The 12332-nt window shown below is 38.7% G+C and overlaps 1 protein-coding gene across 2 annotated transcripts; it reads left to right on the top strand.

Annotated features, from left to right (window-relative positions):
- The first annotated feature begins 1513 nt into the window (after positions 1 to 1513).
- Positions 1514 to 11187, top strand: LOC121890299 (proline/arginine-rich end leucine-rich repeat protein). Of its 2 annotated transcripts, none has more exons than XM_042402459.1 (7): positions 1514 to 1638; positions 7618 to 8053; positions 8142 to 8327; positions 8453 to 8610; positions 8707 to 8903; positions 10198 to 10273; positions 10440 to 11187. In XM_042402459.1, the coding sequence occupies exons 1-7, from the start codon at positions 1613 to 1615 to the stop codon at positions 10528 to 10530; spliced, it is 1170 nt and encodes a 389-aa protein (XP_042258393.1). In that variant the 5' UTR covers positions 1514 to 1612; the 3' UTR covers positions 10531 to 11187. The 2 variants fall into 2 exon arrangements, with proteins under 2 accessions (XP_042258393.1, XP_042258394.1); XM_042402460.1 differs by lacking the exon at positions 1514 to 1638 and adding an exon at positions 2476 to 2558.
- Positions 11188 to 12332: the final 1145 nt, after the last annotated feature.

Genomic DNA, 12332 nt, shown 5'->3' with positions numbered 1-12332 from the left:
CTATGTTGTTGAAAATTCTGTTAAATTATTTGTCGAACCCCATAAAAAACAGAAAACGGAACAATATAAGCTTTACATAGACTTGATTTATTGCAGGGCTATTGGATTGGATTGCATTACATCATACAGATGTACCTATAAAAAGCTGGTAATTAAGTTACAAATCTGGAACAAACAAACTTGTGATCTCCAACATCTCAGCTCCACTACTTAGTGACTTTACTGAGTTTATCAGCTCTGACATTAACCTTAAACTACCATCTTCCTCTTATGCTGCATTTCCACCTCCTGTTAGGCAGGATAGTGGTGTAAATTACTAATATTAAGTCCTAATAATACTTTATTAAATTAATGAAACTGGTTATCATTGGTTTTTCACACACTCATATGACCTAGGCACACATTGCCTTGTCTATGAAGTTGATTGGGTTCTTAATTTGTTGCGTTTTGCCTGCAATAAATGCTGTTATTGGCATTATAACATAACAACTATCAGAAATGAATTCAGAACCTAACTCAGCACACAGGAAAAGTTTAAATTAAATAAACTGGAGATTAAAGTAAAGGTAATTCTTTAAATGAGGTGGTCAACCTCAAATGGTTAGCGTCGTGCTACTGTTTGGCACTGTGCTGACACTAAATGTGAAAAGCCTGGACTGTGGCTGCAGTACTGTCGCTACAGAGGTGGCTGACCAATAAATAATGCCAATAACAGAATTTATTGCAGGCAAAACACAGCAAATTAAGAACCCTATAAACCTCATGGACAAGGCAATGTGTGCCTGGGTCATATTAGTGTGCAAAACAACAATAATTACCTGTTTCATTCTTTTAATAAAGTATTATTAGGACTTAATATGACTTAATATTAGTAATTTACTCCATTATCATTGGGACATATTAAAGAGGTTTATAGGGTTCTTAATTTGCTGTGTTTTGCGTGCAATAAATGCTGTTATTAGCATCATTCATTGGTCAGCCACCTCTGTAGTGACAGCACTGCAGCCACAGTCCAGGCTTTTCACATTTAGTGTCAGCACAGTGCCAAACAGTAGCACGATACTAACAATTTGAGGTTGACCACCTCATTCAAAGAATTACCTTTACTTTAATCACCAGTTCATTTAATTTAAAGTTTTCCTGTGTTCTGAGTTAGATTTTAAATTCATTTCTGATTATGCTATGGGCATAATACATAAAAAACATTAAACCATGACACATCATGGTTAATGACCAACTGTTTCCAATGATGTCATCCCTGCAAACAGCACAAAATAAAAAAAAACTTTTACAGAGAGATGTGGTCGCTGTCATTGATCATAGGAGCTGAATCATAAAACATCATTTCCACTGCATCTCCTAAATAGTAGTAGAGAAAATGAGAAAGAAACAGCTATCACCCAATAAAGTGACATATTTGTTACATGTACCCATCTTCTCTTTCTCAGTTTTTCTCTCTCTTTGTCCTATTTGTTGAAGTTTCCTTCCTTTCCTAGTTGGGACCAGTCTGGACCAGATGTTTGGCCCAGCTGAGATCAGTATCCCAAACCTGATGACTGAGTGAAGAGGAGACATAGGTGCAGAGGGAAGAAATCATGAAAAGAAAAAGAAAATGAGGGAAAAGTGCAGCACATATGTGTACGTACATGTGTGTTTGAAACTGTTCCCCACATATGTTCTCCTCATTATCCTCCGGCTGCAGCTCACTCTGCAGGAATGCAGGGCTGTGAACACATGTCTACCTCCTAACCCCCAGTGGCACATAAGCGCGCGCACACACACACACACACACACACACACACACACACACACACACACACACACACACACACACATACACACACACATACACACTCAGCCTCACTTCCTGAAAGACCCACCACAACACCCAGTGCCTCAGCTGGAACTCAGTAATCCGACTGTTTGAGTTTACTGATGCTGGGGAGAAAAAATCCTGGACATCTAACTGACACAGAAAAGATGCCATGGACTCAGTGGAGAGATGCTGCTAATGAAAAGCACATGGCAGGATCAGTGTGCAGCCATCTAAACAATAGCGGAGTGGGTGGGAGGCAGAGCAGAGATGCAATTACAGCTGGGCTTTCCTTAACAGAGATCTAGTGTTCACAGTATTTTTCACACACTTCTGATATAGAAACATAGGCTAATCCTGTATTTTTTGTCTATTTGAGACAAACACTGTCATGCTATGCTGCGACAGAACAGAATAATAACAAACTATGATACAGTTTAGACAGATGAAAGAATCCGCGGTCTTTCAGAAGGAATTAAGATTAAATCTCATTGGCCATAAGCCGAAAAGAGGGGGGGGGGGAGAACCACTGTGACCTTGACAGGGAAAAAAGCTAGGGAACAAACCCAAAAGGCAGGCTTGTCCACCAAGGGAGAGAGAGATAGGGAGGAGAGGGGAGGGTTAGGGACGGAGAGAAACAGGGAAAGTGAGAGAGAGGGAGGGGTAGGAAAAGAGTTAGAGAAGCAGAGAGAAGAAAAGACGCAAAAGTTGTGACTTGACAAAAGAGGGCAGGTACCAGAGGCAGGTAAGAAACTTTATTTGTTTCTTCTGTTTCTAGGAGAGCTGTTTTAGATGGGACATGATAAACAAGGTAAGAATGCAGGCAGAAGTGTGTTTGTGTGTGAAATGGAGAGCCAAAGAGGGGCTTCTGTGTTCTCTGTGTGAGTTTTTTATTGGACTAAGGGAGATTCCTGGCACAGGTACAGCAGGGCCATGCTGGTGTGTTTCTATAGAAACGTTGTGCCATACAAAGTGGTACTCTGTCCTCCAGGGAGCTGCCGCGCATTTCAACTCTTCTGCTTTCTCTACTGCTGCACACTCACCTTGATTTCAGCCTTTCTCATCAGAAGAGTGAGGAGAGCTGCTGCACTAAAGTTTGGGAAGAGTGAAGCTTTTGAAAACTGTCCTGTGACTCACTTTGGCTGCTGCAGAATAATCTAAATCTTGATCTTTTTGCAGCTCATCCAAATGGACCATCACGATTTTCAGGACAGTGCACAAGCAGGAATTTTTGCCATTATAGATTTGACTTTCTCTGCAGTGAAGCTCTAATTAAACCATTAAACCATTTTGTCATTAGAAGCTCTTATGGATCACAGTCTTAGATGAGTGTTAACCAAAGCCCAGAAAAAAACAAAACTAAAAAGGAAGATTATGAAACTGTGAAAAAAAATCTTAGGCATGCACCACAGCTTGTGATTCACCACAGCCTGTTAAACAGTCTGTGTTGAATCCTTCTACAGTGTGCAGTGATCAATCTTGGTTGAGCTGGATGATGATCAGGACAAAGGAACAGTGATGACAGTGTCCAGTCAGGCTGACTGGAGTCTGCAGGATCCTGATGGTGCACAGTTTTGTTTTTTTATACTCTCACTTTAGTTTAGCTTATAATCGTTTCATTTCAGTTTATTAACTTTTTTTGTCTGTACTCCTTCTGACTCCACCACTGCACATGTAGATGGTTTTCACATGGATGTAAATTCAACTTTTGCACAGTTACTGCAGGACAGCCACACCCACATGAGAAAATGTTCTGGCAATAATGTACCATTAGTGCAGACTGGTGAGAAAGGTTTCAAGAATGAGGCAGATACTTCTGTAACTGTTTATCTAATGTAGAACTGAAACTGCACATTTATCTGTGCAGTTACTTCCCATAACTGTTTATTTAGATACATATTGTAGAGATGAGTCATAATAAGACTACAGATGCTATTTGTATGACGTCACATATATGCAACTCAGCACACACCCAAATGATTTGTGTAATTGTGTTGATTAGTCACAGATATTTTCAGACTTCTGAGTCAGATGTCTGAGCTCTGTCGTATATAACGTGACTCTTATTCAAGTTTTTTTTTCAGGGGATACTGGTTTCACAAAACAGCGGTGATCAATTTCAGTTAAAGGAATGACAGTTTCCATTAAGCAATAAAAAGCAAGAGAATGTGATGAAATGGAAAGAGCTAATCATCAAAGACTTTATAGTGACCGAGACTTTTGTTTCACTGACAGCTATTCAAGAATGATAACTATGAAGTTTTTTTTAGTTTTTTTTATTTTCATTCTCCTGATACAGTCTGGGTTGACCGAAGATACTAATAACTCCTTTGAGACCCATGGATGACTTTCATCTAGTGCTACTGCTCAGCTAGTACTAAAGTTTAAAGACATCTGCACTCCTTTTTACTTTACATATTCAAAACATCTGCAACTGCACTGTGACTGATAATTACTAATAATAAATTAAACATGACAAGTTAGTAGATTTTCTAGGGGAGCTAGTCAAAATTTCAATGGACATCAGGAATTCATCTTTCAGCTTGTCAAAACTAAAATGCTTGTGATACAATTTAATAGCAAAATCAGTTTTGGTTCTTACAGTAAAGTTAAAAACAGAATCAGAGATATTGTGAATTAGCTACTGATTAATAGTTAATGATAAACTAATTACATGTATCTGTAATGTGAATTCAGTCAAACTAATGATAAAATGGTTTGCCACCTGATACCATCACAGAGATATCTGTGACACAGTCACAGTAGTTTTTATGCTGATATGTATAAAATGTTCTTTGCAAGGTGATAAATAAACTATTGAGTCATTCATCTCTGACTCAAAGTCAGTCAATAATGACTGACTGCTGGTCATGACAGTAGCAGCAATGATGGAAGGAGAGCTGGTTCTGGTTTTGAATGAGGGACTGGGAGGCTCTGGATGGCTGACAGGGAAAAGGATGGGCAGTGCCAGGAACACCGTCAGAGAAAAGTTCCGATTTATTTTTCCAGGCAGGATGCATTCTGGCTCTAAGCCTCATTCCTGCCCCGTGATTCATACGTGATGTTTATCAAATTGGCGAGGCGGCTTTAATAACCGGAGCACAGTGAAAATAATGGTGTGTTTGTGCTGAAACATTATGTATTTTGACAGGTGTGTGGTGATTATTTACAGCAGGCTTATGCTGCTGAGGTACAATGCACAGCGCACATATATACACATACAGACATCCTATATAAATTCACCATTCAAGGATTATGAGATGCAGTCATTCCGGCCTATAAGTGTTTCCTTCCACTTTCAAAGGTGAATGAATCTTCATGGCAGAGTAAATGCTTGTGATGGTTGGTAAAACATCTGTATTTGTAGCTTTGTGCGTGTGTTTGTCTCTCTGACAGCATAGAGGTCATTACATTTTACTTTCTAGGTTATACAAATCTGTTGGACATATTCGAAACAGGCTTCAATTACACACCTAAAATCACCTCCTTTTTGCTCCTTTGGGTGTGTCTTGGATAGATTTGTATACGATAATATGTAAAAATACTGTAATGCTACCAAACCTCTTATTCCAAATGACTCTGAAATGATTTCTGACAAAAACTATTTTAATAGCACAAACTCATTCATGATAAAAGGTTAAATACCATTAAAGTGCATGTAAACTCTTTACTACGCTGTATAAACACGGGTGAAAATGTACCCATGCTTGCAATATTTTTATACAATCCTTAAGATACAAATTGGTTTCATCAGAGTCTCATTTGATTAAGTCCAGTTCCTGTTGGACCTCTCCTGGGTAACACAGCTTAACCTTCCAGACCTGCAGTCATCCCCTCCACAACTCTCCTTCTGGACCAGTCCAGACAATGAAGCCTTTATACCTAAACCTCTCCTTCCCTGTCTCTCATAAGCACTAATTTCCTGTATTAGAATCCCCCCCCCCCTTGAATTCAATCAAACTAAACAAATCACTCTGCCTTTCTCTTACTTGGTTACTACCTTTCACTGCAAACCTCCACCTTTCATTTGTTTAAACCAGAATAACAAATCAGTTTGTCACTTTGACATTATCACAAGTCCCATTCCTAATGTATTTATCATAATAGATTTACAGCAGTAACTGACATATTTTTCTTACTCATTCGCTGTAATAGAACCTCCGAGGGACACTGGAAATGTTATACAGACGTTTGAGTTAACCAGACTGATCTCCTAATGTCTTCATTATTTTCAGCTCAATGGGACACTGAAGTCATGAGTAGCAACTTTTCCACTTATGTAACAGCAGCAGCAGCAAATTGATAATAAAAATGATTTTCAAAATAAAGTGCAGTGAAGTGCAGGAAGCAGATTGTTGGACGTATTAGTTTTATGATTAACATCTAAAATAAACCTGCTTCATATTTGTCTTGATTCTACTGTTTCGGCCAGTTCAACCCAAAAACTCTTTATCTCAATGAGACTATCTGCTGCACCACAGGTGGAACAAATCAAAGCTCAAAAGGTAAAAAACAGTTGGTTGCTGAGGGATTGAGTTTTCTCAGAGATAAGTGTCTTGCTCTGAACTAAGCCTCTGAATGCCTGCTGATCACTGAAGCAGGACTTGTACACACTTGAGAGTCAGCGTTGGCCAAGAGGGAAGAGTGAGAAAGAAACACAAAAAGGACCAATGCATTCCAGTCATTACACTGTCTTTATGGGTGGGATTAGCCGACCATATTGGCTAACCAGCATAACCAAAATGACAAAATGGTTCTGTGTTGTGGGGCGGCTTCTTTCTCCATATACTTAACCTAGCAAGCAATCAATCAATCAATCAATCAAGCAAGCAATCAAGCAATCAAGCAATCAATCAACCAAACTTTTTTATGTAGCACCTTTCAAACAAATCAAATGCAATTCAAAGCACTTTACAAGCGATTGACAAAAAGTAGGATGTTAGAAATGGATTCAGAGACTAATGCACAGTGAGATAATTAAAAAGCCAAAAAATAAGAGGTTAATTGAACAAGACAACAATAAAAGATGAGTAGTGAGTAGTGAGTAGCAGTAAAAAATTACATTATGAAATACTGCACAAAATAAACAGATTATAGTAAAACAGTAAAATGTTAATAAAATAAATCATAACGATCAACAATAAAATGTTGATAAATAATAACGATGATAATAAATAAAATAAGTATGAATAGTAAAAACATACAATTGTAAAACAATACATAAAAACCAGAAAAAATTGTCGGGTTTTCAGTTTATGTTTGAAAATACCAATATTTTCAGCTCCTCTCCTCCTCTGGAAGGCTGTTCCAGCAGCTCGGAGCGTAAAAGCTGAAAGCAGCATCACCAAATATTTTTGTTCTGCTTTGTGGAAAAGAGAAGAACCAGAGGATCTGAGGGGCCCCCCTGGTTCATAAACCAAAAGAATTTCTGAGAGGTCGTCTAGTGCTCTCCTTTCGGTCTTAATCTGTACTAGTGCAGCAGAATTTTGAATTTATTGTACTTGATTTATTGTTTTCTTCAGTACACCAGAAAGAAGAGCGTTAAAGTAGTCTAGCCTGCTAGTTATAAAATTGTGCATCAGTCTCTCTGTGTTGTCTTTGGCCTCTTTTTGGAGATGTTCTTCAGATGATACAATGCTGTTTTTGTGAAACTCTGCACATGAGCCTTGAAATAAAAATCTGAATCCAAAATCATTGCCAGATTTCTTGCTTCTTGGCTTGGATTAAGTCTTAGGGTTGTCCAGGTGGGCTGAGTCCTATGTAATGCTGTAGAAAGTAAAAATCAGTTTCATGCTCTATTTTAGGACCATGAAGGCCGGCGTGGGACTCTTCTCTGCATTGGCTCTGTTTCTCCTAATGGGGGCAGTGTTTACCCAGAGACCTCGACCAAAGAAGCCCACCAGACGCCCAGCCACCACCAGGAAGCCTTCTGTCCCCCGGCCTGCTGTGCCAGCAGAGCCAGAGCCCCAGGAGCCTACAGACTTCCCCCCGCCTATCCTGGGCCCACCTTCCGTCTTTGCCGACTGCCCCCGAGAGTGTTTATGCACCCCAGACTATCCAAACTCTCTCAACTGTGAGAACCGGAACATCCGTGTGATCCCTATCATCCCACCCAGAGCCCACTACTTGTACTTGCAGAACAACTACATCTCGGAGGTGACAGCAGAATCATTTGTTAACGCCAGTGATGTCCGCTGGATCAACCTGGCAAACAACCGCATCCATCGAATAGACAAAGAGGTCAGAGAGTTTCCTCCATTCATATTCCTTATTCAAAATACCATGAAACCATCTAAAAGTGTATTTTCTGTATCTTTCTCTCATGTAGGTGTTTCAGAAGATCCCCTCTCTGTTGTACCTCTATGCACAGCATAACCAGCTGAAAGAGGTCCCTTCAGGCCTCCCAGCAAGCCTGGAGCAGCTTCGCCTCAGTAGGAATCGCATTTCCAAGATCCCTCCTGGTGCCTTCAATAAGATGGGGAATCTGACTCTGCTTGACCTGTACAACAACCAGGTGAGCCTTTTGGCTTCGATTTAGCATCTTACTACACTTGTGTTGTTTAGGTATGAACAGCATCAACTGTATTTTAAGCATTTCTGGACCAATCATGAGTGTGTTCCTGATGTCTTCCCTCTCAGCTGAGTGACAGTGACCTGGGAAGGAACATATTTAAGGGCTTGAACAGCCTGATGCAGCTCAATCTGGCCCGCAATTCTCTGAAAAAGATGCCTACTGGGGTACCAAATGGCCTCATACAGCTTTTCCTGGACAGGAACCGTATAGATGACATCCCAAGGTAAGTGTACAGTGTACACATTGTCTGCATGCATTATTAGATGTTGGTTGGATGTGAAATTTCACAACTGTCCTTTCCGTTTATCATTCTCTTCAGAGACTACTTCCGAGGCTTCTCTCACCTGGCATTTGTGAGGCTGAACTACAACCAGCTGAGTGATAAAGGAGTTCCCAAGAATGTGTTCAACATATCCACCTTGCTGGAACTGCAACTTGCTCACAACCAGCTCGCCTCTGTTCCTCTCTTCAATGGTCACCTGGAGCACCTGCACCTCAACCACAACAGCATTGAGAGTAAGGCTTTCCAAATGGATTTTGTATGAAAGGCCCTGCATGCATCACAGGTGTTTTCACTTATTGGCTTATTAGACATCTGCATTAGGTTCATGTTGGGTGGAGCTATACTGGGAATTCTACTAAGTCACCAAAAAACATTTACCAATACTCTGTCTGTGTGCAAGACATTTTGACATCACAGTAGGAAAAGCACAGGTGTAAATAACAAAATCAATGATGGCTGAATTCCACTGACAATAAACATGTAATCAGTCAACCACTATATGGGATATACCAAGCTCTGATTAACAACAGACTCCCTGAACTGATCTGTTCACTACAAGCAAAAGTCTTTACACTTGAAATAGTTTTTAATGGGTCACTTGACTTACTTTCTCATAAATCTCATCGACCAAGTTTATTTATGTGGCCTAATCTAATTTTTATTTTTTTAAAATTGCAAACATTTACAAGGTCATGACAGGGCTTTTTTCATCAGAATTTTTTTTAAGTTCTTCTGCCCCCCAGTGGCCAAAAGTTTGAACTGCTGTACCTGAAAATCAATTGACATTTGTTGTTTGTTGAACATTCTTTCTACCATAAAATAAGCAGTTTAGTCTGTTGAAACATGATTCATGATAATCATAAGCTGATACACTGTTTTCTATCTACAGATTTTTTAGAGTCAAAATTAGACAGATAAAATAAATATAATACCACAAAATTTGACACATAGTGACTTAATTTCATTTATCTCAGATGTCTTTCAAGAGTTTTTGAAGCTTAACTATCTTCACGCAGGACAGACAATAGCACCAAAATAATCTTGCAGATTGTACTTTACTACTTTTGGCGCTTGGAATTGACTGGTACATGCTTAATCTCCCATTCAAGCGTGACAACTGACCGGACAGGACTGTTAAGACTGTTTCTGTGTTGAGCCTAAAGGTGAACACTTTTTTGCTGATACAGCTGCAAAGTTTTGCTTCAAGCTTGCAGAGTTACAACAAGTTTGAAATCACCCTTCAGAACTTAATCTTAAGGCATTTCTCTTTGTTGTGTCTGTAATTTATTTATTCCATATAAAGCATGATCACATTTGTTTGCTTAACTGATTTATGTCTTTTTTTTATCCTTGTCCTTGGTTTTAGAGCTTTGGAGTCTATAAATTACAAATGTTAAATTATAAGTATTGTCAATGAGTGGAATGATCACACTCAATTGGCAGATTTTTTAAATTCTTGCTTGTTTGAAGGAAAACAACATTTGAGGACCAGACATTTTACTGTATGACTGTGTGTTTTCCTGACAGCCATCAATGGCACCCTGATCTGCCCATACAGCCTGCAGGCCGTTGACATCGATAACAATGTGGTGCCCAGACTAAGGTACGTCACATTGTGTAACATCTTGGCACTCAGCAATACAAACTGGTACAGTCGCACCCTTTGACAAGAAGTAAATAGGAACAAAATAATTTTGTCAGGAACTAACAAGTTTTGAAAAGCAAGTGTCATGGTTATGGCATGCTAAATACCTGTTCTGTTGCTTCAGGTACCTGCGTTTGGATGGAAATCACCTGAGCCCCCCCATCCCTATGGATGTCATCATGTGCTTCAGACACCTTCACTCTATTGTCATTTAGGAAGCTAAAGGCCTGGGGGCATGCATACACGCATACACACACACACACACACACACACACACACGCACGCATGTGGGCACACACACACATGTACACGCACACATACACTCACACACACACAGAGTCACTGTGTACCTGTACATGCTGTGGAACTGTGTTACTGAAAGACGGACTCCAAATAAAACCGTAAAACTTTGATGGTTCAGTCTTTTTATATTTGATGACAAATTGCCAGAGATTGGACATACTGACATTTAGGGTTAGGTTTTTGTAGGAGTTGCAATTTATCAGTCTTTTTTTTTTTTTTTTTTAAATTTTTGTTGTTGTTTAATATACAATGCAAAAAAATGAATGAGGAAAGCCTGAAAATACAGGTACATTGACAGACATGCTACAGATATGGAGGGTAGTTATGTTCATATGACCAGAGTAGAGCTGCAACCACGTAGGACAAACAGACCTGCAGTGGATGTTAGAAGAACCAGTTTAAACATAACTACCATGTAGTTGAAACTGTCCAAAATGTGCCTGTGATTTTCAAGGTACTCCATGTAAAAATGTCATTGTATTCTTTTTATTCTTATCTCCTGTATATTATTCTTCTGTATAAAGAATCTTTGTACAAATAATGGAAAATAAACGTTTTTTCTTTGATCATTTGAAGAGTTAACTTGCAGAAACAGATATCTCAATTTTTATTAATTTTCATAAACCATGTTTTTTATTGTGCATTTCAGGTAATATCAATCAAACTGCAGTTGGGTTAAGTAATTAAAAAGAACTCAACAAAATTAAAAATAATAATAATTTCAGGTTTCAAATTTAAACAAAGCTATGTAATAGATATAAGTTTCTTTTAAGTGCAATATTTAACATTCTTTAACATACAACCAGTAGGTAAAGTACTGAAAATTACAACAAAAACAGCCCATTAATGGACAATAATACACGTGTAGAACATCATACCTTGGAAAATCCTGGCCAGACTATAAAACCCCTGAGCGTCAGAGTGTCAGAGAGTGTCATTAAAGACCACAGCTGTCCTTTTTTTAAAGAGCTACCACAGTGGTGACTGGACCAGCTCATTGCAGAACTGATTCATTGAGCCTAAAGTCTGAAACACTTCTTTGGGAACTGCACTAACCTGGAGAAACATGAACTATTTTATAGTATTATGTAATATAGCAGTGTTTCACAGTATTCAGTATGACTCAGTATTCAGTGTTAGTATTTCATAATATTCAGTGTAACTCAGTATTCAGTCTCAAATTAGTATTCAGTTTGACTCAATACGTTTTTAGTGTTTCACAGTATTCAGTGTAATTCGGTATTCAGTATTTCACAGTTTAGTACTTCATGTGAATGTCCTCTTTTCTCTGATTCTGACCATGGCCACGGTGGAGAACAACACCGAAAAACATACTGGTACAGCTGTCTTGAATAGTTGATCTGTGAATTGGGTCACTTTGGCAGCACCAGATTCAGCATTATATCAAATGCAGTTGTGAAATTTTCCTCCACAGCGTTTAGTAGATCAGAGACTTTATATCCTCTTCGCCTGTTTAAGAGGTACAGGGCTGATTCTCTCACAGGTGCTGCACACATCTTTTGACTGGTATCAGAATGTCAGGTTGAAGTCATACATGATTAGTTGTAATACAAAGCATAACCATGAAAAACGATTTAAAGTTTAAAATCCAAATGCTAAACATTTGCTTTTTCCATATTTTCAAACATTAACATTTGGAACATTTCTCAGTTTATATTAATTAAAAATGTATCTTTGGGTCTATAAACTTCAA

Source organism: Thunnus maccoyii, chromosome 3 (assembly GCF_910596095.1).
Source record: "Thunnus maccoyii chromosome 3, fThuMac1.1, whole genome shotgun sequence".
Lineage (NCBI taxonomy): Eukaryota > Metazoa > Chordata > Actinopteri > Scombriformes > Scombridae > Thunnus > Thunnus maccoyii.
Note: the sequence above shows the minus strand (reverse complement) of the source record. Positions and strands in the feature narration are given on the sequence as shown.

Coding starts and splice junctions, on each gene's coding strand:
- LOC121890299 (XM_042402459.1), top strand. CDS start 1,613: ATGAGGGAAAAGTGCAGCACATATGT. Junction 8,054..8,141: donor TCCATCGAATAGACAAAGAG/GTCAGAGAGTTT, acceptor TCTCTCATGTAG/GTGTTTCAGAAGATCCCCTC. Junction 10,274..10,439: donor AATGTGGTGCCCAGACTAAG/GTACGTCACATT, acceptor CTGTTGCTTCAG/GTACCTGCGTTTGGATGGAA.